Here is a 26,473-nt window from a genome sequence, read left to right as displayed (position 1 = left end):
AGCACAAAGCCCAGAAAGGACTGGAAAAGTTCCTGGAAGCCAGTATAAATTAGGCAACGTCAGATAGATGGGTCAGTGACTTCGCTTGTTGTAAGGCGGCTTTCGGGAGAATAGAGCAGCTCCGCCACAACAGCACGTTTTATTTCTTTGCCTCTGGACTGAATCTCCAGCCGGAACAGCGCTTTCTGCTTCTCTCCGCCGAAAAGACGTAGCTGGCTCGCTTGCGAGGAGCTAGAAATTGTGGCTTTACATGCGCTCTCGCTGAGCTGCTCCGCTCACCCCTTCGGGGGTGGAGGAGGCTATGCATGCAAGAGGTCTGCCCCGAAAGATGAAGCTTCTTAATACACCCACGGAAATGGAAGGGAAAGTGTGGTAAAAGGCCATTTGATTTGCATGGTGGCCTCTGGCGGACCCGTGAACAGATAAAACCGAGAGAGAGAGAGGGGAGAATTAGCCTTCACCAGAATCCAGATCGGAGCGAAACGTTCCGTTCCGGCGAAGAGCGGGCAATGAGCTCGCTCGCTCGCTCTTTGTCCCTCCGCGGCATCCTTACGCCGGCCCTGCGCGGCGAAGCCGGCTGTGGAGAGGTGCCGCCGCGTCAGCAGCGCCGCTCCTGGCGCCAGGAGGGCGGTCCCGGTTCCGGTCCCGATCCCGGGCCGTTGAGTAGAGCTCGGGAGGCGGAGGTGGCCAGAGCTGGAGGCCTCCCACGTCCTCGCAGGGATGTGAGCTGTTGAGCCACGGGGAAGCGCCCGTCTCTGGGGAAAGTGGGTCCCCATCGGGGAGCAGGCAGAGGGGGCCCCGCTCGCGAACGGGATATGCGCCATGGCCTCGGTGAAGGTGGCTGTCAGAGTCAGGCCCATAAACCGCAGGTGAGAGAGCGAGCGCCTTCTCTCCTCCTCCCCCAGCCTCTCTTGTGGGTGTCTCTCTCTTTCCGGCCCCGCACGGACAGAGCATCTCCGAGTGTGATACGCAACCTGTGCTGGCTTTGCTGCGTCGTTTGGTCTCCCCCTCGCTTTGGCCGTTTTAAACTGGCAAACTTCCAGAGTGACACGGGATAGCTAAATAAATAAGGCTGCTCGAAGCCTGCGGGTGGAAGGGAAACTCCTGCCCTAACTTGTGACATTTAGGTGGATGTTTGTTTCCTGGTCCTTATATGCTAAAGCTACCATTCCCCCCTCGATACAATTAAATAGTAAAGGCACAGGAAAGTTGGCTTTCTTAAAAAATCTGATTTACGTGGGCTCGGATGGGTGGGCAGGACCTTTCAACATCCATTGTATAAGATACTTCTTGACTTATTTCTGTGTATTAAAATATTTTCTGTTCAGAAGATAACTGTGTTTTTTTTTAACGTTTATAAAGACAACTTCGGTAAAGCATGCCACTTGTAAACTTCCACCAAAAATGTGATTCCAATATTTTATTTAGCCTCCACTTTCCCATAAGCTGAATACTAGTAACTGATTGGTTGCTCCTTGGTGGCTGCTTCTAATTCATTGAAATCTGATATCAGATTATGTGGAGAACCAGCTGTCAGCAATATTCAGATATACATTTTTTAAAAAAAATCACACTTGTATAACAAGTATCAGTGTATTCCAGAATAAATTTTTCTTCACACTGTTGGCAAATGCCTCAAAAACAAAGACAGTTACTTGCCTATTTGGAATCTCTCTGTGTTGAGGTTACCAAAAACCCTCGTAGAGCAACAGCAGATCTGTGTTCAGCCTTAAAACTTAACTAGCTTTTGATTTGCACGTTTTTCAAACTTTTTTTCAAAGTTTACAATTGTTTTTTACATGGAGATTTTCCTGTAGTGAACAGAGACCAGAGAGGAAAACAAGCAAACAAAAAAAAAAAACTAGAGGTCATGTGCCTTCTTGATTTTGTTTCAGACAGTTGTAGAGGATTTCATCATGCTTTCCTACAAGTTGAGAGAAAAAACAAACATGACTTTGGCCAGAACAGAATCCCGTTGTGATGAATAGTGGTGCCCCTAGAATGAAGCTTTATATTAGGCAGCAAGTTCTGATTATCCAGCCAGATCCCTAAATAAATCAATGAAGTAGCACTAGCTTTTTTTTTTTTTTTGCCTCTGTTTAGTACTGGAAGAAGCTGGGGCTACCAGGCTATTTTTGCTGTCTAACCTGCTTTACATGTTATGTTAAGATATAATGTGATGATATTGTTTAGTTCTGGCATAGCATGTTGTACTTACAGCCCTTGTAATGTGTCAGTCGTGGTTTATAGTACAGTAAAGTAAAGGTAAAGGTTTCCCTTGACATTAAGTCCAGTCGTGTCTGACTCTAGGGGGCGGTGCTCATCTCCGTTTCACAGCCGAAGAGCCGGCGTTTGTCCGTAGACACTTCCATGGTCATGTGGCCGGCATGACTAAACGGAACGCCGTTACCTGCCTGCTGAAGCGGTACCTATTAATCCGCTCACATTGGCATGAGTTGGCAGGAGCTGGGACTAGCAACGGGAGCTCACCCCGTCACGCGGATTCAAACTGCCAACCTTTCGATCGGCATGAGCCCAGCCACTTGTGATTTATTCAACAAAGCATAGCTTAGAACAATGTAAACCAAATCACTATATTTTTTTGCAATAGAGAGAATGAAAACTGTACTTCTGTGCTGTAAACCGCTCAGAGTCCCTCCTGTCAGAGGAGATGGGTGGTGACAAATTTGATAAATAAATAAATACTTAGTGTTCTGATTTACGCATTGTGTTAAGCTATGATTTGTTAAAACTGTAGTTTATTGAATGGACCACAGTCAACCTGTTCACACATAGTATTAACCAAAAATCAAATGGATCAGATAATGGCTTAGTGTAATATATAAAACAAGCTAGTATTCACCTTTAACCCTGTTAAAGTTAAATCATGATTTAACTTTACAAGGATAAACTGCAGCAACTTTCCACCTCTGTGTGGAAATCAGAAACGTTTATTTCCATATTTATCTGGGTTCATACATTGTTTTAAGCCAGAATTTGACTGTATATATTTGCATATAAGCCCATCCATGGATAATCTGACTCTTGAATTTTAACCAAATTACCATGAAAAATATGCTACCTGTGGATAAGCGGACCCACATTACATTTTGGTTAAAAATTTGAGGTCTGCTTATCTGTCGATGGGCTTATCCATGAGTACATACAGGAAATACAGTTACTTTAAAAAAACGATTGCTGAATATACTCGCAGATAAGCCCATCCCCAGATGAGCCAAACCCAAATTTTGCGTGTATTTTGGCACCTAAAATTCTTGGCTTATATATGGTAATCACTGTTTGTTTACTACACTGAAGAAATACCACACAGCTGAATTCATACAATAAATTAAGCCAAAGCCAAATAAATTCCATTAAGGCTTAGTGTAATACATGAAACCTCTGCCATTATAACCTTAAACTCTGATTAATCTTAACAACGAAGTATTAGTGAAATAAGCTAGCTTCATAACTAGCTTAAAGGTGAACTTCCAGTTGTGATATTTGAATGACCAAACTATCTTTAAATTTGTAAATTTATTCAAAAAGGTTTCCTAAGCATATAAATAAAAAATAAAAATCAATCAATGAAGTGAGGCAGTCGTCTGCAGATTGGGAATAGTTTAGAATCTAGAAGACATAAAAGAAAAAGCAGATGGGAGAACTAAAGTATTTTCCTTTTATTTTTATGATAAATGGCATTACTGAGATTACACCCTACAAATGATTCCATCCTTTTAACAACTTCAATTCATTGTGCAGTGACACAACTCATGTCTGAGGGCTAGTGCATCTTTTAAACCATGGTGTATGTTTTACTGTGCTGGGTAAATCCAGCCAATTGTGATTTATTCAATAAATGAAGATTAAGCAAGCCATGCTTTTATATATGTATATAAATACAACAACAGTCTCTGATTTATTGAACCTTTCAAATTCATCTTACTGCTTCAGCAGAGTACCCTAAAGAATTAGATATAAGACATTAATGAACCACTGATGACATCTTAAGACATATAGAAATAAAGACAACTGGCTACAGGTAGTCCTTGCTTAACAATCACAATTGGGACCATAATTTTCATTGTTCATTGAAGCAGTCATTAAATGAATCTAACCTGATTTTATGCCCTTTTTGCAGCAGTCATTAAGCGAATCACCACAGGCATTAAACAAACCATGTGGTTGTTAAGTGAATCACGCAGTTTCCCATTGATTTTGCATGCCAGAAGCTGGCTGGGAAGGTTGAAAATGGCAATCACATGACCACGGGATGCCGTGATGGTCATAAATGTGAGCCAGTTGCCAAGTGCCCAAATCGTGATCACGTGAGTGTGGGGACACTGTGACAGTCATAAATGTGAAGACTGGTTGTAAGTCATATTTTCAGCACTGTTGTAAGTCTGAACCATCACTTAATGAATGGTTGTTAAGTGAAGACTACCTGTAATTAGGAACAATATGAAGTTGTGCTGCATCTTTTCTCATAAAATGTGGAATGATTGCTTTAAAAAATTGTCAGATTGAGCTGCTTATTTAAACCTCTATTAAAGTAAGTCTTAAATAAGTATCACTTGTCTGTAAACAAATTTATTAAACTCCACCATTATTTTATATGCTCGATTTATTCCTTGCCTTTTTATTTTTGCTAACCCTAGCTTTAATGTGCTAAGGGGGTTGTAACCTTGTTATTGCTCATAATATAGTGGGCATGTCCAGCTAGGCACCACCCAACCTAGACTTACAGTACAATGAAAAGCTAAGAAGGGTCTCCCATGTTAGTATTTGAATCAGAGACACTAAGAAAATACAGGGGCTATAAGCTGGAATGGGATGTTAAAAATAAAAGGATACTAGTGGCAGGCTAATTCTGCACTTGTGCCAAGAAAATGTATTTATGAAGTCATTAGGGTCAAATCAAAGGAAATTATTATGGGATATTACAGTATTGTATGACCAAAATATATTTTTTTCCTGAGCTTCTTGGTTTTTTTGTATCACCAGTATGTTTGGTGCATTGGCTTTACATATTGGTAGATTGCTCATACCCCTATAGCTTTTTCCTTCTACCAAATGCCTACTTTGTAAACATGCATTTTAATGCATTTATCTTCTAGTGTATTTTGTATTAAATTTCTTTTTTCTTTCCTAATATAAATTTGATATATGGGGGTAGGACTGTAGATGGTTGCTTTTTAGTCAGTTGGTTTTCCACTCATTTAATTTTTCAATTTCAGTCCAGTATCCTGCCATCCATTCCTAATCAATAGCAAAAGATCAAGGCTAGTCTTTATGGCCTTGTTAGTAATGCAGTGTCAGTAATGGAAGCAGAGGACTTTATTTATGCATTACAAAATTAACTGGAATTGTTACCCTGAAGGTTTGTTGCTTCTGATAACTTTTTCTGAAATACTACTTTATTGTAATGCATCAATGAGTATCAAGGAGAAATATCCCTGAGGAATTTGTCTGTTGATTATTAGTGTTGATTATAAGCCAATAAGTTGTTTTCTGATGGTTATAGAGTTCAGTACAACATATTGCGGGAGAAAGAGGCTTACAGCTCACCTTGAAACCAAACTGTGTCACTACAATGAAGTACTGTAAATTGTTTTTCTGTTCCTTGAAGAAGAGAGCCAGAGTCTCAAGCTAAAACTCAAGAAAGTTGCCTAGGAATGTTACCTTAGAATTTCTGAAGGATTATATAAGAGTGTAAAATAGGCCAAGAGAAAATTAGATCCCTGACACATAAAAATTGGTTATAAAAAGTTTTCTACAAAAGAAGTTAATGACGAGCAAGGAATGCAACATAATTTCCATGATTTGGTTTCTTAAATTTATAAGCAAGGCCATTTTTTAAAAAAAGTTCCAAATTCTGCCATACTGTATTGCTACTTCCAATCCCTCCAAAACCTCTCTGAAAAGTCAGAAGTCCCTCTTAAATAATACGGGGTAGAGTGTTGCAAGAAGTTAGAATCACCCCAAATTGATCAAACCCAATTCTCCGAGTGTTGCTTCGCCTTCTCCAGTTCTTATCCTATCTTGGAAATCTTTCTAAAGAGATTTATTTAATTAATTATTTTTCAAATTTAGTCAACCACCCATCTCACTCAAAGAGCGACTCTGGGTGGTTTACAATAAAACAAGAATAAATACTAGTTAAAATATAATAAAACAATATTTTAAAATAAATAATGTATTCCAAGGCATAGATGGTAAAAAGTTCTTAATTTACGGGAGCATCTTCAGGGTGCTAACCATCCTCAAGGTTGGTTACCCCTCCTCACGCCCTGTGTGAGATGGCAGAGCCAAGTCTTCACTTCAAGTCCCCTTTCCGGAAGGCAGGGAGAGTGAGTTTATGTGGACATACTGTAGGTAGCTGAAGGAAGAAAAGAAGATAGAAATTGTTGTGGGGGGAATGCAATTAAAATCCAAGTCTATGCCTGTCTTCACTTTTCCCTGACCATTTACCTACCTTCATTACTAAGGGAAGAAATGTATGTTGCAACAAGTGAAAGGTCAGTCTCTTCAAGCAAGTTCTGTGCAACAACTTCAGATGCAAACTCCTTTAGATAAACTTGTCCTAAGGGTTTTCAGATAAAAATGACAGATGCTATCTCTGTAACTTTGTAATTTTTTAAAAAAGAAAAGGACAAAGTGAAACACTTTAATTTTTAATCCAGATATATCACCTAGTGTTTTGCTACAGTATAAGGTACAACCTGCTTACTTTGTTTAACAACTGCTACAATATCAGATTCAATGCTTTCTTTATTTCTTTGACTGCAGTTCTAGATATTACTATTTTTATTATTTTATATTTACACTGTTCCTCTTAGTGGAGCTCTGATCAGTTTGCAAGAATGCAAAATAGTCTTAAATAAAATCACCACAAGAAGAGAATTCTTAAAAACAATACACATGAAAATTAAAGTTCATTTGATATACAGAAAAGCAAAATAATAGTTCCTGGTATTGGCTCTTAAAAATACCAGGGTAATCAGGGATGTCTTTTATTAGTGATGTGCAGGTATTCAAATACAAAGCAGAAGGGATGTCTTGGAGGGGATGCGGGCATGCTGACTGTACTTGTCAGCCTGTCAGCACCTGATCATTCGAGCATTCACACAATCACAGTCAGGAGACTGGGATTCCTTTAACTGTTTTAATGAAGCGTAATGAACAGTACAGAAGGCAAGCTGTGAATAAAGATTTCCTGCTCAAACCTAACTTAAAAACTACATTCTCTTAGTTAGTCCCCTTTCCCATGAAACCATGTCATCCCCCCTCCCATCCAGATGGTATTCCTGGCATATCTCAACCCCGTGTCCTTGATGTTCTCCATAGCCATAATAAACCACACTCCAACTTCACACCCCCTCCCATCTGGCGACACGGATTCCATTCCTTCAAGAAGGAAATGATGATAGATGCTCTGATAAGGGTTTCTGTGAAACCTTTGATTGGGGGGATCTGACACAGCCTCTCCTTAAACTATGCCTTTTCCTTGGCTCACACAGCAGCTGCATGGTCTCAGAAAGATACATGTTTAAGCTAAGGGATGCTGACAGGATACAACAAAATTGTATCCTGATTCTGCTTCAAAATCTCTGTTACTCAAACAGACCTGCACAGCTACTCTGAGGAAAAGAAAAAGTGCATTTTCTTAAAGGAAGCATTGACAAGTGCAGCAAGCATGCTGATATCTTATCAGAAGCAGTTTTTCTGCTTTGGATCTAAATAGTTGTACATCCCTATCTTCATTTGTTTTTATAAAGAAGACAGCATACAGGCCAGCTGAACATCCCTTGGGAGGGAGTTCCGTAACTCCCCAAGAATAGTCCAGCCTGTCTATTAAGATCATCTGAGGAGGCACTGCTCATGGTCCTGTGAACCAAACCCTCTGGTAGAACAACAAGTAATATCTCTCCAGATAATCAATGCATGGATCAAATTATATTAAGGGAGTGCTTTCATGATTAGTCTTCTGTGGTTCCATTTAGCATCCCACTTAATAATCAGGCACATTTGAAGCTTCTGGACCATCTTCAAGGGTAGCCCTGTATGCAGAATATTGTAATAATCTAATGGACTATGAAGGCATAGATCCTGGAGGCTAGGCTATCCGGTTCAGTATGGAGTTGAAGGTGGTTCATTAGCCAAAGCTAATCATAGGACCTCTTTGGAACTGAGGCCTCCTGGTGCCTATAGTGACAGACAGGTATTGGGAATATTGAAGATACACGCTTGTTCTCTCGGAAGGAAAGTGCCCTCATTTATTACGGGCTGCATTCCTAACTTTTAGACTTGAAAACAAAATATACCCAATACTTCTGTCTATTATGGATTCAGCTTATGGTTTTTGGACCCCATCCATTCCATTACTGTCCCCAGGCAACTTTCAAGCATGCATAGTCTTTTCTCATTCTAGTAGAAAGGAGTTGAGTGTCATTAGAACATTGATGATATCATACTCCAAACATCTGGATAAACACCTCCAGCAGTTTGAACATCAAGTTAAGAAAACAGAATCCTGTGAATCCTTAATTTAAATACAAAGTGCCCAAATAGAAGTTTCCTACTACCACTTTTTGGTGGCAGTCCTGCAGGCAGGACAAAGCCAGGCAATACTGTGCCTCCAATTCCATACGACTGAGTTGCTCCAGCGATATACCACAATCAGTCATGTCAAAGGTTTCTAATAATCAATGCAGTAGCACATCCCATGTCTCTCTCTCTCCCCCAATATAGTTATTGATGAGGGCAACTAAGGCTGTTTCTGAGCTGTATCCAGGCCTAAAGCCAGAGTGAAATGGATGTAGGTAATTGGCTTCTTCCATGCATGCTTGCATCTGGATGACCAGCACTTTTTCTTTGCTGGCGTTTATATGCCACTCCAACCCAAAGGGACTCTGAGCAGTTTATATACTCCATTTATAGAAGGGAGGTTAAAATTAAAACTAAACAACATAACAAATTGCAGTTACAAAAATTTTGGTACCTAAAGCATCAATCATTAAACCCATGACAGGAGCACACTACTCATCTCTGTTCTTCTCTTTTGAAAAACTAGATTGTAACAGGTTTCATAAAACTTAACAGGGTGGGAGCTAACCTGATCTGAGGAAGTATGCTGTTCCAAAGGAGGAGGATGTAGCCAGGAAAGCACAACCTCTCTCTGCTCACTAGCACTAACTGGAAACTTTCCTTCAGGGAAGGATAGAATCATGTAAAAGAGTGTCTTCTGTTCCCAACCCTTGGAGGTAGTCCAGAGGGATAAAGGATCAATGGTATCAGAAGCTGCTAAGAGGTAAACTCAATACAGATAACCTCACAAATCATCAACTTTTATTCAGTCATAGACCAGCAAAGATTAACCTCACAAAATGTAGGGTCAATCACCTCCCTAGGACTTCCCCAGCTGATGTTCAGCTCCAAGTACATTTGAGCAATTTTATTCTTCTTAAAACTCATTGTGGCCCAGCCTTAAAAACTCATTGTGGCCCAGCCAATGGTTTTGTAGCCTATCTTTCTGTAAAAATATAGAGTCACTTTAGTCTTTTATTGCTCTAATCTCTTCTGCTTCATTTCCCTGTACTCCCTGTGCCTATCCAAGTAGGCCCTTCTTGTTAGATCTTAACAGCCACAGTGGGCAAGTGTTTGGAGACAGGTAGCTGTCTTAATCGCCACAACTATCTTTTCTTTCTGAAGATGGAATACATGAATTTGATCCCATACATTCTGATCAGATACCCCCTCCCCAAATAACTTCATCAGGATCTGCTGGAATTGTAGCATCATAAACCTATCACAATAGGCTATTGAGTCAGTCAGCTCAGCTTATTTCAGGATTATCTTCAGAAGCCTAGGTACTGCCCAAGACAGTCCCAGTGGATGGTCCTTGAGAATGTAATGATAGTAGAGAAGAAACTCCTGAGTTGGTGGGAGTCAGATGGTATAAAAATTTAATAAATAAATAAACTTCACTTTGCTACCACCATTGCCACATAGTAGGTGTTGTTATGCACTTGGGTTTGTGTTTGATCATATTTGCTGTGAAAGTTGTACCACCTTCACTTTAGCTGTCTGCCGGTTTACTTCACTGACTGAAGTTGCCCAGTAAAATAGGGAGAATTACAGATTTCCCATAATTGGAGAAGGTCCTCAGAGGAACAGTATCAATGATCCTTATCTCAGTGTTCCACAATGAGACAAAAGCTGAACAAAATTACCCACCTTTCATATAGTATTTAGGAATCTTCTTGATTCTAATTGTTTCTGAGAGCAGACCATCTAAATTGGTCCCTGCAGCCTTATCGTAGAGGATGTTAACTATAGCCAGCTCAGTCTTGTTAAGAAGTGAACTGTTCCTGACAGGTGAGTTGAAACCACCCCCTCACACCAGCCAATTTTACGCCCCCAAACAGAGAATATGTCTTGCAATATGTATTGGGCCTATGATGTGCTGAGACAACACCATGGTTCCTATTGTGGCCATTATTCTTATAGAACTGTTTTGGCATGGTTATTGGAATATTCCAGAATGTCAACAAAACCTTTTCTGACTCTGTGACCCAATAAAAAGTACAAACACTCAGCTTCCAGACAGATTGGTTTTCTGGTGAGACAGATATTGTAACTTCTCCCCATACCCCTCCCCAGTTCCTCGAGCTCACTTGCGGGCCCTGACTGGCAGACTTTCAAGGCCCTGGGCTGTTGGCTGCTGCTACTAAATGCCAGGTCAGTTGGTAATAAGGCCACCCTCATCCATGATTTGATCATGGATGAGAAAGCTGACCTGGCTTGTATTACGGAGACCTGGCTGGGAGAGGAGGGGGGGGTTCCCCTTTCTGAGATGTGCCCAGCTGGTTTCCAGGTGTGGCACCAGCCAAGACCCCAGGGTAGGGGCGGTGGGGTGGCAGTGGTCATCCGAGATACTTGGGAGGCATTCAGGGGTGCTGCTCCTCAGATTGCCAGGCGCGAGACCCTGTTCGTTAAGTTGGGTTCTAGGTATCAGTTGGGACTGTTGCTGCTGTACCAGCCTCCCTGCTGCATAGCAAACTCCCTGCCTGAGCTCCTTGACTCTGTAGCCGGGTTGGCGGTGGAGTTCCCCAGGCTTATGGTCTTGGGGGATTTCAACCTGCCTTCCTTGGGGGCAGGGTCGGAGGTAGCTCGGGAGTTCATGGTTACCATGACAGCCATGGGCCTGTCCCAAGTAATCCAGGGCCTGACGCATAATGGTAGTCATTCTCCTGACCTGGTTTTTCTGTCAGAGCAGTGGCAGAATTCTCTGAAATTGGGGAGGTTTTGGTTTCTCCCCTGTCATGGTCAGACCACTTTCTGGTGAGCCTCCAGTTCTCTGGCGCCACCCTCCTCCTATTAGATTGGCCAACCCTAGGCGACTGATGGACCCAGTAGGGTTTCAGAAGGAGCTTGGGGTTGTTCTGGGAAGTCTGCTGCATGGTCCGACTGAGGCCTTGGTGGCCGCGTGGAATGAGAGAGTGGCGATGGCCTTGGATTGGATCGTGCCTGAGCGGCCTCTCTCTGCCTATGGCTCTTGAGGCTCCCCGTGGTTTACGGAGGAGCTGAGGAGGCTTAAGAGGGCTAAGAGATGCCTGGAGCACCACTGGCAGAAGATGTGGAGCAAAGATGATCAAACATGAGCTAGAGCCGCTAGTACAGCCTACCTCGTGGTGGTAAGGGCAGTGAAATGTGGTTATTTCTCCACTCTTATTGCATCTGCAGATTGCTGCCTGGCAGCCCTATTTCGGGTGACCTGGTCCCTCCTCGGAGGGAGTAATACCCGGTTTCTCTTGCAGGGTCATGTGAAGAATATGCTGCACATCTGGCAGATAAAGTCACTTGCATTTGCTCTATGTTGGACTCCTTTAAGGCAGTGCCAGTGGAGACTACGGGGGCTGGCGTGGTTATGTGAGGGGAGTTTGATCCGGTTGCATCTGAGGAAGTGGACAGGGCCCTTGCAGCTGCTAGTTCGGCCACCTCTGTATTAGATCTGTGCCCCTCCTGGTTTGTCAAGGCTGTCCATGAGGAGGCATGTGATTGGGTCTGGGAAGTGGTTAATAACTCCTTGAGAGAGGGGGTGGTGCGTCCTCTCCTCAAGGGGCCATTGCTCAACCCAACCAGCCTAAATAGTTCTTGTACAGTCTCCAACCTCCCCTTTCTAGGGAAGGTTGTGGAGAGAGTGGTTGCGTGGCAGCTGCAGAGGACCCTGGATGAAGCAGATTATCTGGACCCTTTTCAGTCAGGGTTCAGGCTGGGTTACAGGATGAAGACGGCATTGATCACACTCTTAGATGACCTCTGGCGGGAGCAGGATGGGGGCAGTGTGACCATCCTTGCTCTTCTTGACCTCTCAGCAGCCTTCGATACCATAGGTCATGGTATCCTTCTGGACCAGCTTCAGGAGTTGGGGGTGAGTGTCACAGTGTTGTGCTGGTTCTGCTCCTTCCTCTGGGGTCGGTTCCAGTCGGTGTTGATGCGGGGGGGGGAGCTCCCACCCACCTCCCCTACTTTGTGAGGTGCCTCAGGGCTTTGTTCTCTCCCCCCTTCTATTTAACATCTACATGAGGCCACTGGGGGAGGTAATCTGACAGTTTGAGGTGAGATATCACCAATATGGTGATGATACCCAGCTTTACATTTCCACCCCTGGCTGCCTGAGTGATGCTGTGCATGTCCTGTCCCAGTGCCTGGAGGCTGGAGGGCCTGTATGGGGTGCAATGGGCTTCAGCTCAACCCAAGCAAGACTGAATGGCTTTGGGTTTGTGGGCCTTCCGGTGACAAGGTTTTTTCATCATTGGTCCTGGATGGGGTGGCACTGCCCCAGACAGACCCAGTGCACAATCTGGGGGTCCTCGTAGACTTATGGCTCCTGCTTGAAGAGCAGGTGACAACTGTGGCTAGGAGGGCCTTTGCACGCCTTTGGGTTGTGCAGCAGTTGCACCCATTCCTGGACCAAGAGTCTGCTCGCAGTCACTCATGCCCTCGTGACCTCCCATCTGGACTACTTTAATGCACTCTACGTGGGGCTGCCCTTTGAAGAGCATTCGGAAGCTTCAGCTGGTGCAGAATGCAGCTGTGCGGGTAGTAAATGGAGTCGGATATTCAACGCATGTAACACCGCTGCTACATGAGCTGCATTGGTTGCCGGTGTGCTTCCGGGTGCAATTCAAGGTGCTGCTTGTTACTCTTAAAGCCCTTCATGGCTTGGTACCGGGTTATCTAAGGGACCATCTTCTTCCAGTTGTTTCTGCCCATCCAATCTAGTGGGTTGGGTATGCTGCAGGTCCCATCAGCCAAGGAATGTCGGTTGGTGGAACTAGAAGGAGTATATTCTGTAATTTAATTGTTTTAATTGAAATTTTTTAACTGTTTTATAGTTTTTATTGTTGTAAGCCACTCTGAGTCACTTGCTGAGAAGGGTGGCTATAAAAATCGAATAAATAATAATAATAAAAAAATCCCTCATCCTTATGGCTTATTCTGATGCTGAACCAAGTATTGTGCCCATTCCCTCAGCTTACCAGGTAAGGTTAAATAATGCAAAACAAGCCAACTTTTTCCTCATGAGTATTGTCTTGCTCCAGTCTGACTTGACATTGACTAAGGGCATCACAAGATGAGGGGAGGGGAGGGGAGGGGAGGTCAGCATGGCAACCCAAGATTGCTGATAAGAGAGCAAGGCAGAGCAAGGAACATCCACCAGCCACCCCATATTTCTGTGTAACTGGTGGCCTGTGTCGGAGGGCAGGAAGGGCACAGGAATGAATGCAGACACACACAGTGTTCTATCAAAGTGATTTTTTTTGTTGCAGTGCAAATAAAGTAAATTGTGTACATATTTCTATATACAGTGATCTTAGCTTAGCAAACTAATATACTTAGAGTTCCTTATTCACACAGCTGCTAAACGTCATCATGGCTTGGTTAACTGTTAGACAGCTTAGTAGTGCTTTCCCTTCCAGCTCTTGGCCTAGAGAAGAGAGGGAAAGAGGGAAAAAGAGCTTTTCCTAAGCCTTTTGGAAAGCCAGCACCTTGGTTACACTTCTCCAGGCAGCTTTCCAGTGCAGCTGGATTCCTTGCACCAGCCAGTCTGCTCTCCAAGTCTTGCTTTCTAACTCTTCTTTCTCTTGATGGGTCTTCAGATGCACATTCCTCCTTCCTTAGGGATCCTCCCTCCAACCATGTTGCCTACTGTCCTCCAGCAGCTTCAGCCCTTGCTCCTTGATACATCATACAGCACTTCCAATCTATACAAAAACACACAACACTAACAGAACCCCCCCACTTCCTCTGGCAACCCTGCCCCTTCTAAATCTTGAACTAGAACAGATGTGCTTGCTCACAGGTGTCTTAATTAATCTAAGAACCTTCTAGCTATCTATGTGACACTTGGCAAACAGACAAAACTCTAACCTTGAAGCAAATTACAACCCTGTTTCAGTGATGACAGTCCCCTGCCACAGCCTGACCTCTATCCCTCCTTCTCCCTAGCTGCTTCATAGCATTGCTAATGACACTATTCTTGGACTCTCCCATTTGTCCACTTTCAAGAAGGTGTGTATTTTTCCCAAAATCAGGTAATTTGTGTAAATGAACAGTACAGTTAATATAATCCTAAGAATTTACCCTGGAGACCCTCACCAGGCATCAAAGTAGAAAACTAATATAATCAGGATACTAACAATAATACTAACAATAATATACCCTTCCTACACTCACTAGAAACTCACTTCCACATTTCTCCTCCCTGTAGTACTTCCTGTGTATTTAATAATATTTTGGTGCACTACATACTTGTGTTTTGATGTACAGATAGAGGTTCTAAATACCAAATGCCATTCTTTGGTCCTCTATGTCAAGTTTCTGAGACAATGTGCCTAGTCCTTTAGGGAGGTTAAAGTGAGTAGAGACTGTATAGCAGACAGTATTTTAGAACCATATTTAAGTGATATTAGGATGGATCTGCTAAAGCTGGAGAAATTATTGATCTACTACATGGTTCAGTTTAGACAGTGATCTCATTGTAGTGCATATCAAGGCAAGTAAAGACTTCTCAAAAGAATCTCAGGGACATCATAGAGGCCACGCAATGAAAAATTGTAAAAGAAGTAGTCACAGAAGAACAGATTTGCTTCATATGATTTATCTTATGATTTATGTAATGGTCTCTCTTCAGCAGTCTTGGAGAGCAGATTCAGCAAAATTCTATTAAATGCTATGCCCATGTGATTCAGGTGAAATTAAATCTATGGAACATGGCTTTCTGTGCCACTTCAGCTTCTTTTAAAAAAATTGCCTGGATGAACTGAGACAATTTACATAAGTTAATTTACAGCAGACAGAGATTCCAAAGTTAGCTTCTCGTTGTCAGTTTTCTGCTTCTTAGCAACAAGAGTATGCTGTCAGAAGATCAACATTGTTGTACCAGATGACTATCTCAATAAATTTGGGTGACATTAAGATGATAAAATGTTTTTCTTTGTAAATGTATTAAGTTTCGTCTGTGACCATAATAACGTTGTTATGATGTTAATTTACTGTAATATTTTGCTCTGCAGGGAACAGGAGCTGGATGCTAAGTTTATTATTTCAATGGAGAAAAATCAAACAACAATTACAAACATAAAGGTGAGTGTATTCAGCCACTAAGGAAATATTTTTATTTTAGTTTATCCTTCTGATTCATCTCTTAACAAACTGTAGCAGACAAATCAGCATCAGAATTTAAAACCAGAGGACCAGGATGGTAAGAATCATAAAACAAATGTTGAATTAGAAAAAGATTTGAAGAATTTGATAATACCTGATATAGGGAACTAGTAATTTTTTTTTACGTGAACAGTTGCACTTTCTTTCTTGTCTTTGATGTCTGGAAGTCATAAAGGATAGTGTTATGATACCATGATATCGAACAAGTAGGCTTGAGTCTTTTCATTTTGGGAGGAGGTCCTTTGTTTTAGCTGCAGTTAGTCTATCCAGAGATTTTAACACATCATATGTTTTGTTTCATACCAATACCTCAAGGGAAACTGGGTAATCTGTGTTGATGGCCACAAAACAGTGTGTTTGTGTACTCCATGCAGATTGCATCTTGCCCACTTTCCCCAATTCAAGTAGAAACTGATTTAGTGTATTTAACTTGCATTTAGTAAGTAACAAAAATATATGGCATGTTTATTTTACATGCTTTGTAATTATCTCACTTTTCTCCCAGTAATCAAAAGGGATTCTAATTGAAATAATTAGGAATTTAATTCTCCTTTTTGTTTTCCTTTCTCTTTTACTCCTGTTAATTCTGTAACCTTGATACACATAATAAAAGGCTGGAATGTCTATTGAATCAGCCCACTCATTTTTGAAGAAATGTAACTTGATCACGCTCTTCCTCTGAGTTTGGCTAAGTTCTTGAGAATGGTAGAGGTCTAACATTTGGCTCCTCATTAATAAACCAGTGCAGAGAGGGACTTTTGTGGAAGAAAAATTAATGGTAGCAGTATAATGATAATGTAGGTGTGTAGATGGAGGATATAGAGATCACCTTTTTGAAAACTGCTTTTCTTGAAGTATTTTTAAATATTTAGGAAACAGTTACTCACTAGCATATTCATCTCACATTTTTAAGAAGACAGAAAAGATGCTGTAAACAAGCTGTGTTTTTTATTTTTATAAATATAGAATGTTTCCTAGATTAGAGCAAGTGAAAAACGGTTAATTGCAATATTGAAATTGTCCAATTTGACTGGATGATACCCATGCAAAATTAATAAATTCTATGCAACAAGGTCAGTGTCCTATTATAATGTTGTAAACTAACTATCTGCTTTTCCCTGTTCGATAACATTTGATAACATTATCAGCTTTACTGCAAAAGAGAGTACAGGTCAGATAATCAGGTGATTTGGAAATCTTATTCAAAAATGCTATGCTAATAAAATAATGTAAACATGAAGCCCTACTATAATAAAATTTAAATGGTGACATAAATAGAAATATTTAATCCTTACTCAGTTCCTGACTGTTCCATACTGATCTGACTTTTATATTTTATGCTGAAACATCAGTTTGTTGAACTAATCTAGTTAGGTTTAGGATACTGTCAGTAATAATTTTGTGTCCTCAAGTGGAATGGTTGGAAATGCACAGTTATTACCTTAATATAGAAGAGAGTAATAATTTGATTGTCCATCCTCTTACTTAGATACCAGAGGGAGGAACTGGGGACTTGGGAAGAGAACGAACAAAAACATTTACGTATGATTTCTCCTACTTCTCAGCTGATCCTGAAAGTCCAATCTATGCATCTCAGGACATGGTAGGCTGATGACATTTATGATTCTCAGAATGAAAACATAATGCCAACGTTTGCTGTCTGAATGTTTGAGAGATGATTTTAAAACATTTCAACTGCTTATTATGAAAGAAATTACTTACATATGTTGGCTATGCACATTTATAAGTATTTATATTCCCTTTCCTAAGCACACATATGCATTTTTTCCACTGTGATCTTCTGATCTGTTTGGCCAATAATATGAAATCATGTAAACCTGCAATTCTGTCCAAAAATGTCCATTAACTGCTTTGGAACTCTGCTTGGAAACCATTGTGTTTTTCGAAATTCTAATGTACTGTATAGGATTTTTCTTGTTCTTGTGTATCTAAAGGAATAGATATGCTTACAGTTTTTGAACAGATGTTTCAGTTTTATCAATAATTAATCTGGGAATGAGTCCAAAAGGACAAATCGTTACTTCCACATTAATGATCTTAAGTTTAAGCTGTACAATATTCACGTAGGCTTGTTGGGTGATAAGCTGTAATGTTAGACATACTCCTTGGAATATTTTCATGTCCTTATGATTCAGAAAATAAATATTTTTTACAGAGGGCTATCCAGTAAAAGAAAAGAAAAAAAGAAATAAGGGACCTGACCTGACTCTTAAGAACATCCAAGATTATGTTATGAAATACTGTACATTACTTAGTGTGTACTTATAAGAGCTTTGGGGGAAGATATTAATTATATTTCTTAATAAATATTTGAATTGACCTTCTCTAGTAAATGCTTGCTAAAGTAGTAGTTCTTATAGTATATTGTACTAAAGTGGTTGTAATGATTTGCATAATAGAATTAAAAGCTATGTTTTAAATTATATTTTGAAACCTTATTTTACTTTCTGTCATTCTGTCCCTAGGTATTTAACAACCTTGGTATTGATGTCCTCCAATCTGCTTTTGAAGGTTATAATGCTTGTATTTTTGCCTATGGACAGACCGGATCTGGGAAGTCTTATACAATGATGGGAAATGCTGTATGTTATGCTTTTCAGAATTTACTTCTTACAAATTGATGCCTTTTGTACTGTATTTTGTTTTTCTTCCAATCTGTTTTATTTTTATTTATTTTTATTTTATTTTATAAATTTATTCACCACCCATCTCTCCCCTACGGGGGGACTCTGGGTGGCTTACAATAAAACAGGATTAAAATATAAAACCATTACATTACAAAATACAATAAAAATATAAATATAATAAAATCTACATGGTGAAAAGATCTTAATCAGTCCTTGAGTGTAGTAGGCCCCTCAGAATCACTTCATGGCGCTAGCCATCCCCAGGTGTAATTATTTGCCCTACAAAACCAGGTCTTTAATCTTTTGCGGAAGTCCAGGAGCGAGGGGGCTTGTCTCACCTCTGGGGGAAGGCTGTTCCAAAGGGCGGGAGTTTTCCTTAGCAGACAAATAACTTTAAGAAAGTCTTTACACGTAGAAAGTTCTAAAAACATTTGGCACAGATAAAAGCAAGAATTATAAAGCCTATTTCATTGTCCACCCCACACATTCTGATAGGGAGGGTACACTGAAACAAGCTATCTGGTGGGACCCAGTAGATGCACCTTCTTGGTGATGATCATTATCTTATGCAATAACCTTCCTCCCAAGATATGGTTGGCCCCGATACTGATGGCATTTAGAAAGACTCAAAACCTTTGAGATCCGATGTCTTGGAGCCCCAGTTGGATTACAGTGTTATTCCCATTTGGAACTCCACTTCATTATTTTATTGTTGTGTATTGGTTTACATAATGTGGCAAAGCACATTTTAGGGAGATGCAAATGACTGCAAATTGAAAGGACTGTTGAGACCCAAGTGTTCCCCATTTTTGAATGGAACTCTTTCTTTGGCATTGAATATTTTCTGTATCAGTGACTTTTATGTTGCGGTATATCAATAAGTATTATTTTTGTAGGGAGATATTGGTTTAATACCTCGTATTTGTGAAGGATTATTCAACCGAATAAATGAGAAAACAAGGTGGAATGAAGCATCCTTTCGAACAGAGGTCAGGTATGTTTGCATAGTGACAACATGGCTATATGCAGTCCGAGCAGTCTGTCTGACTTTGCCATCATCATCATCTCTTTCTCCTCCGTTTTGCTGCATTTTTCTCTGTTCATTAGAAGATTAGTTCACAGAGCATATTTATTCAGGGCGAGGAAAGAATTTTCTGCAGTCTGGAAGTTGTGCAAGAACAGATTAAATAAAGGTTTCTGAATGGAATATCTTTTAGCCATGTTACAATTCCATAGCCTTGTTTAAAAAAAATCCCCCTCTGCAAACTCTGTTCTGTTTAGAATCCAAAAATTGTCTGATTGTTTTGCTCCATTCTACTGCAGTCCTTTTCACTCTTCTTAAATATTGTCTTTGAGAACTGATCAACACATTAACATATTCTTTGCTATTTTCCCTAGTATATAAAAATGCTAACTACCTAGAAGCCCTGGTCTTTATTTGTGACCTCTTCAAAACAGCTGGAAGCAGAACAGTCTCTCTCCTGATGGCTGGGAATTTTGAAAAACCTCCAGAGGCTTGAAGGTTTCTCTGGAACAGTATGACAGATGACATACAGGCTACATCGGGAAGGGAAATGGGCAAAATCAGCCCAGCCTATTTCCTTGGAGAGCTCCAGCTAAACTATCAATCTTGATTCGGTGGAGTAGACGGAATTTTAAACTTGAATAATGTTTTGATTTATAGTACATTTATTTCATATTTCAGTTACCTGGAAATTTACAATGAGCGTGTCAGGGATTTACTGAGGTGCAAGTCTTCAAAAACAAATAACTTAAGAATTCGTGAGCATCCAAAAGAGGGACCTTATGTTGAAGGTGGGTTTTAAACAATTTAAATATGCTTCCATTTATTGGATACATTCTGTGAATGTAGAAATTTGTCGTGGTTATAAACTAACCAAGTTTATGAGGATATGTAAATAAAGTTAGAAACCTCTATGATTAGTATTTCAGTCTTCTAATTTCTATATATCTTCACCGTAATCACTTTGTGAATTTCAAAGGTTTTTTTTTTTTTTGAGTTAATATTCTGCTAGCTGATTGGAGACTACTGATGAATCTGCCATATAAATTAGGCACTTGTGATAGAAGAGCCCTTATTAGAATTTAATTGGCTTAATATATCCTTTTCCAATTTATGTCGTGGTGCCTTAAGAATACAAAATGTTTAGGAAGACTGCAGATTTCTCTTCAGGTTGATGATCCCTACATTTAATATCCACACAATCTTTCTTCTGCTAAAAGAAGTATGTTCATCCATGTAGTTGTTGTGTAGTTTCTGTACTTTTGTGCAGTAGTAATGAATTAGTACTGTCAGGAAGAGTACTGAATTTAAGATGACCTACCCAAAGGAGTAGGCTTTCTTCCAGCAAAATAGAAGATGAAGATGAAGCAAGAGGGGAAGAGCTACACTGGGAAAGAAAACGAAGAGTAGAGTACCAGAGATATAGAAAACTCTAACTCTTTGCCACCATCTAGTGGTCATCTGGATGTTTCCACCCCAGATCTGGTAGCTGTAGGAAAGAAAAAGGGGAAACAAGGAAACAAAATAAGGAAGAGGTAATTAAAGGGAACAAAAGAAGGAGGGAAGCCCTGTGTAGATGTTACAAAAAGGATGATAATTGACCAGGCAAGCAGCCTTTCCTAAGGATGGTTTATCTTCAAAAGCATCCATGTTTTTCAATAATGATGTCAGCTGTCCGTTGTACCTCCCATCCATTCATTTTCATGAGCATTTTCAGTTCTTCTCAGCAAATCTAAGATGGCACCCACTATCCCATTTCCTGGGTTATTATTTGGGAAGAATCTTCATCTTCCTAAATAAGGTATTTCTTCTATTAAAAACGTCCCAAGGCATCGTACAAAAAAACCTTGAAAACCTAATTACACCAACAAAATAAGCAGGTAATTATTGGGGGGGGACTCTTGTTTTCCTAATTTTTTTTCCCAAACACATTTTTTAATTTTATTGAGATAGGCAATCATTATGGTACCTGTCAGTTGATTAATTGACTTTTCCTTAACTATGCTTAGTGTGTGTTTGAAGAAAAATGTTACAGATAAATTGCAGCAGCAGCATCTTAAAGTAGATGTTTGTCGTGTGAGTTTTGCTTCTAAAGCAATATTTACCATCTTCAGTAATTATATGAATATTGTTAATAGCTTTTAAAATGGTGTATTATTAATTGAAGTTCTGCTTATGTCTTACTATGTTTAATTGATTAATATTGTAAATGTGCTACTTATATTTGTGATTTTTTTTTCAGATCTGTCGAAACACTTAGTGCAAAATTATAGTGATGTAGAGGAACTTATGGAAGGAGGGAACATAAATCGAACCACTGCTGCAACTGGAATGAATGATGTTAGCAGCAGATCCCATGCCATTTTCACAATCAATTTCACTCAGGTAAAAAAAAAAAAAAAACTTGGTGAAATTTCTTAGATTGAATTATTGAGTTGCAGCTCAAGTTCAGTTCTCGTTTGATTTGAGAAAAAAACATGAAATATAACACATGCCTGTCTAATAAATAAAATGGCAGTCATCCTTCCCTGATATGGTAAATATATGTAAACCTTACGTGATGTATACAAGCTGTGACTGGATGTGAGAATTTCTTTTAGTTTTACTTTTAATGACCCACTTGATGGGAATGTAGAAGTGGAAGAATGATAGTGCTTCTTTCATGCCTTTCCCTAAGTCTGAACCTGCCTGCCTGTCTGCTTCATGCTTCTGTTAATTATGTAGATGTTTTTTAAGTTATTGGACTAATATTAGAAATGAGGAATGAGAGCCAGCGTGGTACAGGGGTTAAGGGGCTATATTAAGGGGGGGGGGTCCACGTTCTAGTCCTCCCTTAGGCATGGAAGCTAGCTGTGTGGCCATGGGGCAGCCCTTCCATCTCTGCCCTAATCAGCATCAGCCTCTTCAAGAAGTCCGATGAAAAACAGCTGCCCCCATTGCTCATGCATTGTTAGTTCCTCTGTAAGAACTAGGTGAGCAGAGTGTAAAACAAATAGACCCTGCAGCCATGCAGGCCAAATGCTAAGAAAACCAACCAGAATTGGGGAATACTGCCAACATTGTATTAATACCCTCAACCAGTGTTTCTGCTCTGATCAAAGAAACTGCTTTACTACAAAAGTTGTTGGGATATCTAACAACAGATCTCAGGATCTGTTCTGATTACGTCAACAAAGGGAAACAGTATTTTTTCAAAAGGAAACAAAGCAAAACCATTATTAATAGACTGAACACATAGCAGAGGGCTGTTTACTCCTTAAACTTGTTACTACAGATACACAAATAATTCCATTCTAGGAATCAGATTTTCCAAGGAATTCCAGGACACTTTTTCGTCCAATTCTAGCCATTAGAGGTATGGTCTGGAAAAGGAAGTGATTAATAATTTTCAAATAATTTAAGAGAAATATGCACCTTGCAAGATTGCTTTCATTTTAAAAAAAAGAATAAAAGAGGATATGTTGCATAACTGCATAGTCTGATCAGCCACAATCATTGGCTTGTTATAAGAGCAAATGCATTATTTAAAAAACTGCTGTTTTAAAAACATAACTTAAAAACCCATGGGGCAACTTGACAGAACTGGAATCCATCTTTATGTATGGGAATTCAAGGTGGACACTAAAATTCTTATTTTAAGAGCTGCCAATGAAAATATTTGGGTATGTTCACATTGTTGACTCCCAGGCATTTTACACATGTCTCTTTGGAGCAAGTACAGTATATTTTGGAAAAGGAAAAGAATTTATATTTGATCTCTGTTTATCTTGTATATTTGAAATTAAAGTACTATTTAAAGGAATTAAGCTACTGTACAAAGGTGGTGTCTCTAGTATAGCTACATGCACATTAGAAGTGAAACATAGAAAACGTTTTGCTACCACCTCCACAACTCTTTTTTGTAATATTCAGAGCTTTGTATCTTGTTCTTGTTATTTTTCCGTAGGCTAAGTTTGACACGGAAATGCCATGTGAGACTGTCAGCAAGATACATTTGGTAGACTTAGCTGGAAGTGAGAGAGCAGATGCCACTGGTGCTACAGGTGTCAGATTAAAAGAAGGAGGAAATATAAACAAATCCCTAGTTACTCTGGGAAATGTAATTTCTGCCTTAGGTATATCTCTTTGTTTTATGTTTAATTCATTGCAAATCTGAACTGGTACTGAACTCATTATCTATCCCTCTATAAAAATGCCCTATTTCTTCTTTCATAGCTGATATATCTCAGGATGCCTCAAACCCGCTTATAAAGAAAAAACAAGTATTTGTGCCTTACAGGGATTCTGTGTTAACATGGCTTTTGAAAGATAGCCTAGGAGGAAACTCTAAAACAATAATGATTGCAAGTAAGTGTGTTTTCTGTTATGTGAATGTTCATGTCTGTAGAAAAAAGGTTTCTGCAGATTGATTTGACTAGCATGACATACAGTAAGTTCATTAAACAAGTGTACTGAGAATACAGTACTATTATATTATTTTTAATAATATAATCTTTATACCTAAGCTTTAATATGGGCCTACAGAGGAATGGGGGAGAAAAACAGTGAAAAGAGTCAGTTTATGTCATAATACTCTTCATAATAATCTTCAAGACCCTATAAAATTATAAACCTGTAAGAAAATCACATCTTCTCATAGACATTTGAAATTATTCCCAGGCTAGTGAAGTAAAATAAGCTACCTATTAGAACCATGTATATAAATGACAACTGCATTGATATTTTTCTATAAATGCCATTCCATAGCAGCAAAAGAAACCTTTTGCTTTTTCTCCACTCATAAGTTGCTTTCAAGACTTCTGGATGAAACTTGGTATTGGTATCACATAATTTTGAAATCATTTTTCTCAGCTATATCACCTGCTGATGTCAATTACGGAGAAACATTGAGCACCCTTCGCTATGCAAACCGAGCTAAAAACATAATCAACAAACCTACCATTAATGAAGATCCAAACGTCAAGCTAATTCGTGAACTTCGAGCTGAAATTGCCAGACTGAAAACTCTGCTTGCTCAGGGGAACCAGGTTAGGGATGCCATTGATTTCACAATCTCAAATAGCATATTCTGTTTAAAATTATATTCTTGTATCAATCAATTCTAGATTAGATTTTTTTTGACAAAGTTTGTCTGTGGATAGTAGACTATTTAGGGCAGTGTTGAATATTAGGTTAATCAAATTGCAGCTATTACTGTATAGTGTTAGGAATGAGCCAACAGAAATAGTTTTAAAAATAGATAACTCACAATTTATCTTATTTAAACATTGAGGTCTATGTTTTGTGGTCTGTGCTTTGTATAGATAAAAGGAATAGATTTGGGCCCTCTGTCTTTAACATATGAGGAAATTTCTTTCGTGCTTTTTGTACATATGCAATTTTAGCCATGAGCTCTTTTGTTTCATTGCAAGGAAAAGTTTTTGTTTCACGATAAAAGTTTCACGATAAAGAACTTAACATGATGGTGGCACTTCGTCTCAACCTTGATTTCATAATTCCTTATTGAAGCATCACTATTCTCTGTTCTGCAGTTGTTTACATCTTCAGTACAGCCTCTGGTACCTCAACGGCATTGCAAACCAATAGATCTGGGCTTGAAAAACAGCGTGTTTCCTTATAAGGCGGAAGTTAGTGTTGTCATTAGTGGAGAAATTAAAAGAAGTAAACTTTATGTTGGAGTTTCTATGCATATGCAGTGGGAAGTAGAGAGAGAGGTAATGTGGGCAAGCACACATACCCATTTTCTTTGAAGTAAGCCAAGGCTACTTTGCATTATCAATTCTATCTCAAAGTAGTAGCAGAATATTACTAAAGCACAATTTAACCATTTTTGGAAATACTAACGCTAGTTACTGAAATCCTTTAGGGACTGTGACATCCTCCATTTAGGTGAACTTTCTCCCCCTTCAGCAGGTCACCTCAGCCCAAATGGCAGTAGGGTGCAATCTTCTGGAGCTGATTTCGATGGCATGTGGGAGACTGCCTTGAAAAGAGGCATCAAACCCTCTCTGCTTTGCTGACTGACACCATTCTAAAAAGGAAGGGACTTAAGTGTATTCCGTTTGTTATTCCAAGATATTGTGATGATTGTAGTAGATGCCATCTCTAAAAGTATGGAAGAACTGAAGATTTTCTTGTATCATTTAAATCTCAGTCTGCCATTTATATAACTTACCACTTTTTCAGCCTTAAAGAAAGTCTTTAAGGTGGTGTATAAGATGAAATACTATTAAAACAAATAATTTAAATCAAATCAGTTTGTCTTGCTGACATTCGTCTGTTCAGTTTGCTGCCTAGATGCTAACTGTTGATGGGCAACTTCAAAGTTTGCTTCCTTTTTTTAATAGCTCATTATCTTTCCCTCAGAGGTACTGAAGTGTTTTTCAAATAGAGGATGCTTTCAAAACAAGGGCTGTGTTCCATGCAGAAGAGCACATCCATCTTAGAGGGTGAGGGGAAGATGACTAAGCAGTAGGATTGGGAAGGTATCCTGGGCAGAGTCTACACTGAGTCCTTTATTTGAACTACCATATTGCTTACATTTTTTTTTCTACTCTGTGGGCACATGCTAATGAACACAGTGTAGTGTTCCTGTATGAATAATGCAATCAGGGGTGGCACATATTATTGCCTAATACTGTAATTGCAGGGGAGAAAATAATAGTTTGCAAGATCATAAAGGATTTATCATAGATATTGAAAGGATAAGCATATGGCCTACTGTAGCCCTGCAGTTGAGAGGTACTACTTTTTCAGGTTTCTTTTTTTAAAGTCAGCCACAGAGGAATGTAGGTTGCTTTCCATAGGCAGTATGGTCCCCAGAGGAATCCAATCCAATCCAATCAGTTCAGCTCATTTCTTATTTTCATTGCTATTATATTTCCTTCTAAAAACAAAAATCAGTAAGTACACATACAGTTCCACAACTAGGCAGAGATAGAGATGCTTTGGGTGCAGGGAAAAGTAGCCTATAACAAAAATCATGCAGATCTGCAAATCTGCATGCTATAAATCTCCCTCTCTCCCATTCAAAGAAGAATATCAGTGCAGATAATTGGAAAATGTTGCA

At 39.6% G+C, this 26,473-nt stretch overlaps 1 protein-coding gene across 6 annotated transcripts in view; it reads left to right on the top strand.

The window, feature by feature from the left end:
- Positions 1 to 584: 584 nt before the first annotated feature.
- The window catches only part of KIF16B (kinesin family member 16B), a 165,065-nt gene continuing 139,176 nt past the window's right edge, over positions 585 to 26,473 (top strand). For 2 of the 6 annotated variants that reach the window (XM_063316435.1, XM_063316428.1), the window contains exons 1-10: positions 585 to 869; positions 15,582 to 15,651; positions 17,222 to 17,335; positions 18,219 to 18,335; positions 19,277 to 19,374; positions 20,086 to 20,195; positions 21,647 to 21,789; positions 23,351 to 23,519; positions 23,620 to 23,751; positions 24,256 to 24,431. In XM_063316435.1, the coding sequence (XP_063172505.1) occupies positions 823 to 869; positions 15,582 to 15,651; positions 17,222 to 17,335; positions 18,219 to 18,335; positions 19,277 to 19,374; positions 20,086 to 20,195; positions 21,647 to 21,789; positions 23,351 to 23,519; positions 23,620 to 23,751; positions 24,256 to 24,431 (1,176 nt within the window). In that variant the 5' untranslated portion in view covers positions 585 to 822. Of the gene's footprint in view, positions 870 to 15,581; positions 15,652 to 17,221; positions 17,336 to 18,218; positions 18,336 to 19,276; positions 19,375 to 20,085; positions 20,196 to 21,646; positions 21,790 to 23,350; positions 23,520 to 23,619; positions 23,752 to 24,255; positions 24,432 to 26,473 lie in introns of those variants that run through there. The other 4 variants (XM_063316465.1, XM_063316451.1, XM_063316459.1 and 1 more) reach the window with 3 other exon arrangements.

This window comes from Candoia aspera, chromosome 1 (genome assembly GCF_035149785.1).
Source record: "Candoia aspera isolate rCanAsp1 chromosome 1, rCanAsp1.hap2, whole genome shotgun sequence".
NCBI lineage: Eukaryota > Metazoa > Chordata > Lepidosauria > Squamata > Boidae > Candoia > Candoia aspera.
Note: the sequence above shows the minus strand (reverse complement) of the source record. Positions and strands in the feature narration are given on the sequence as shown.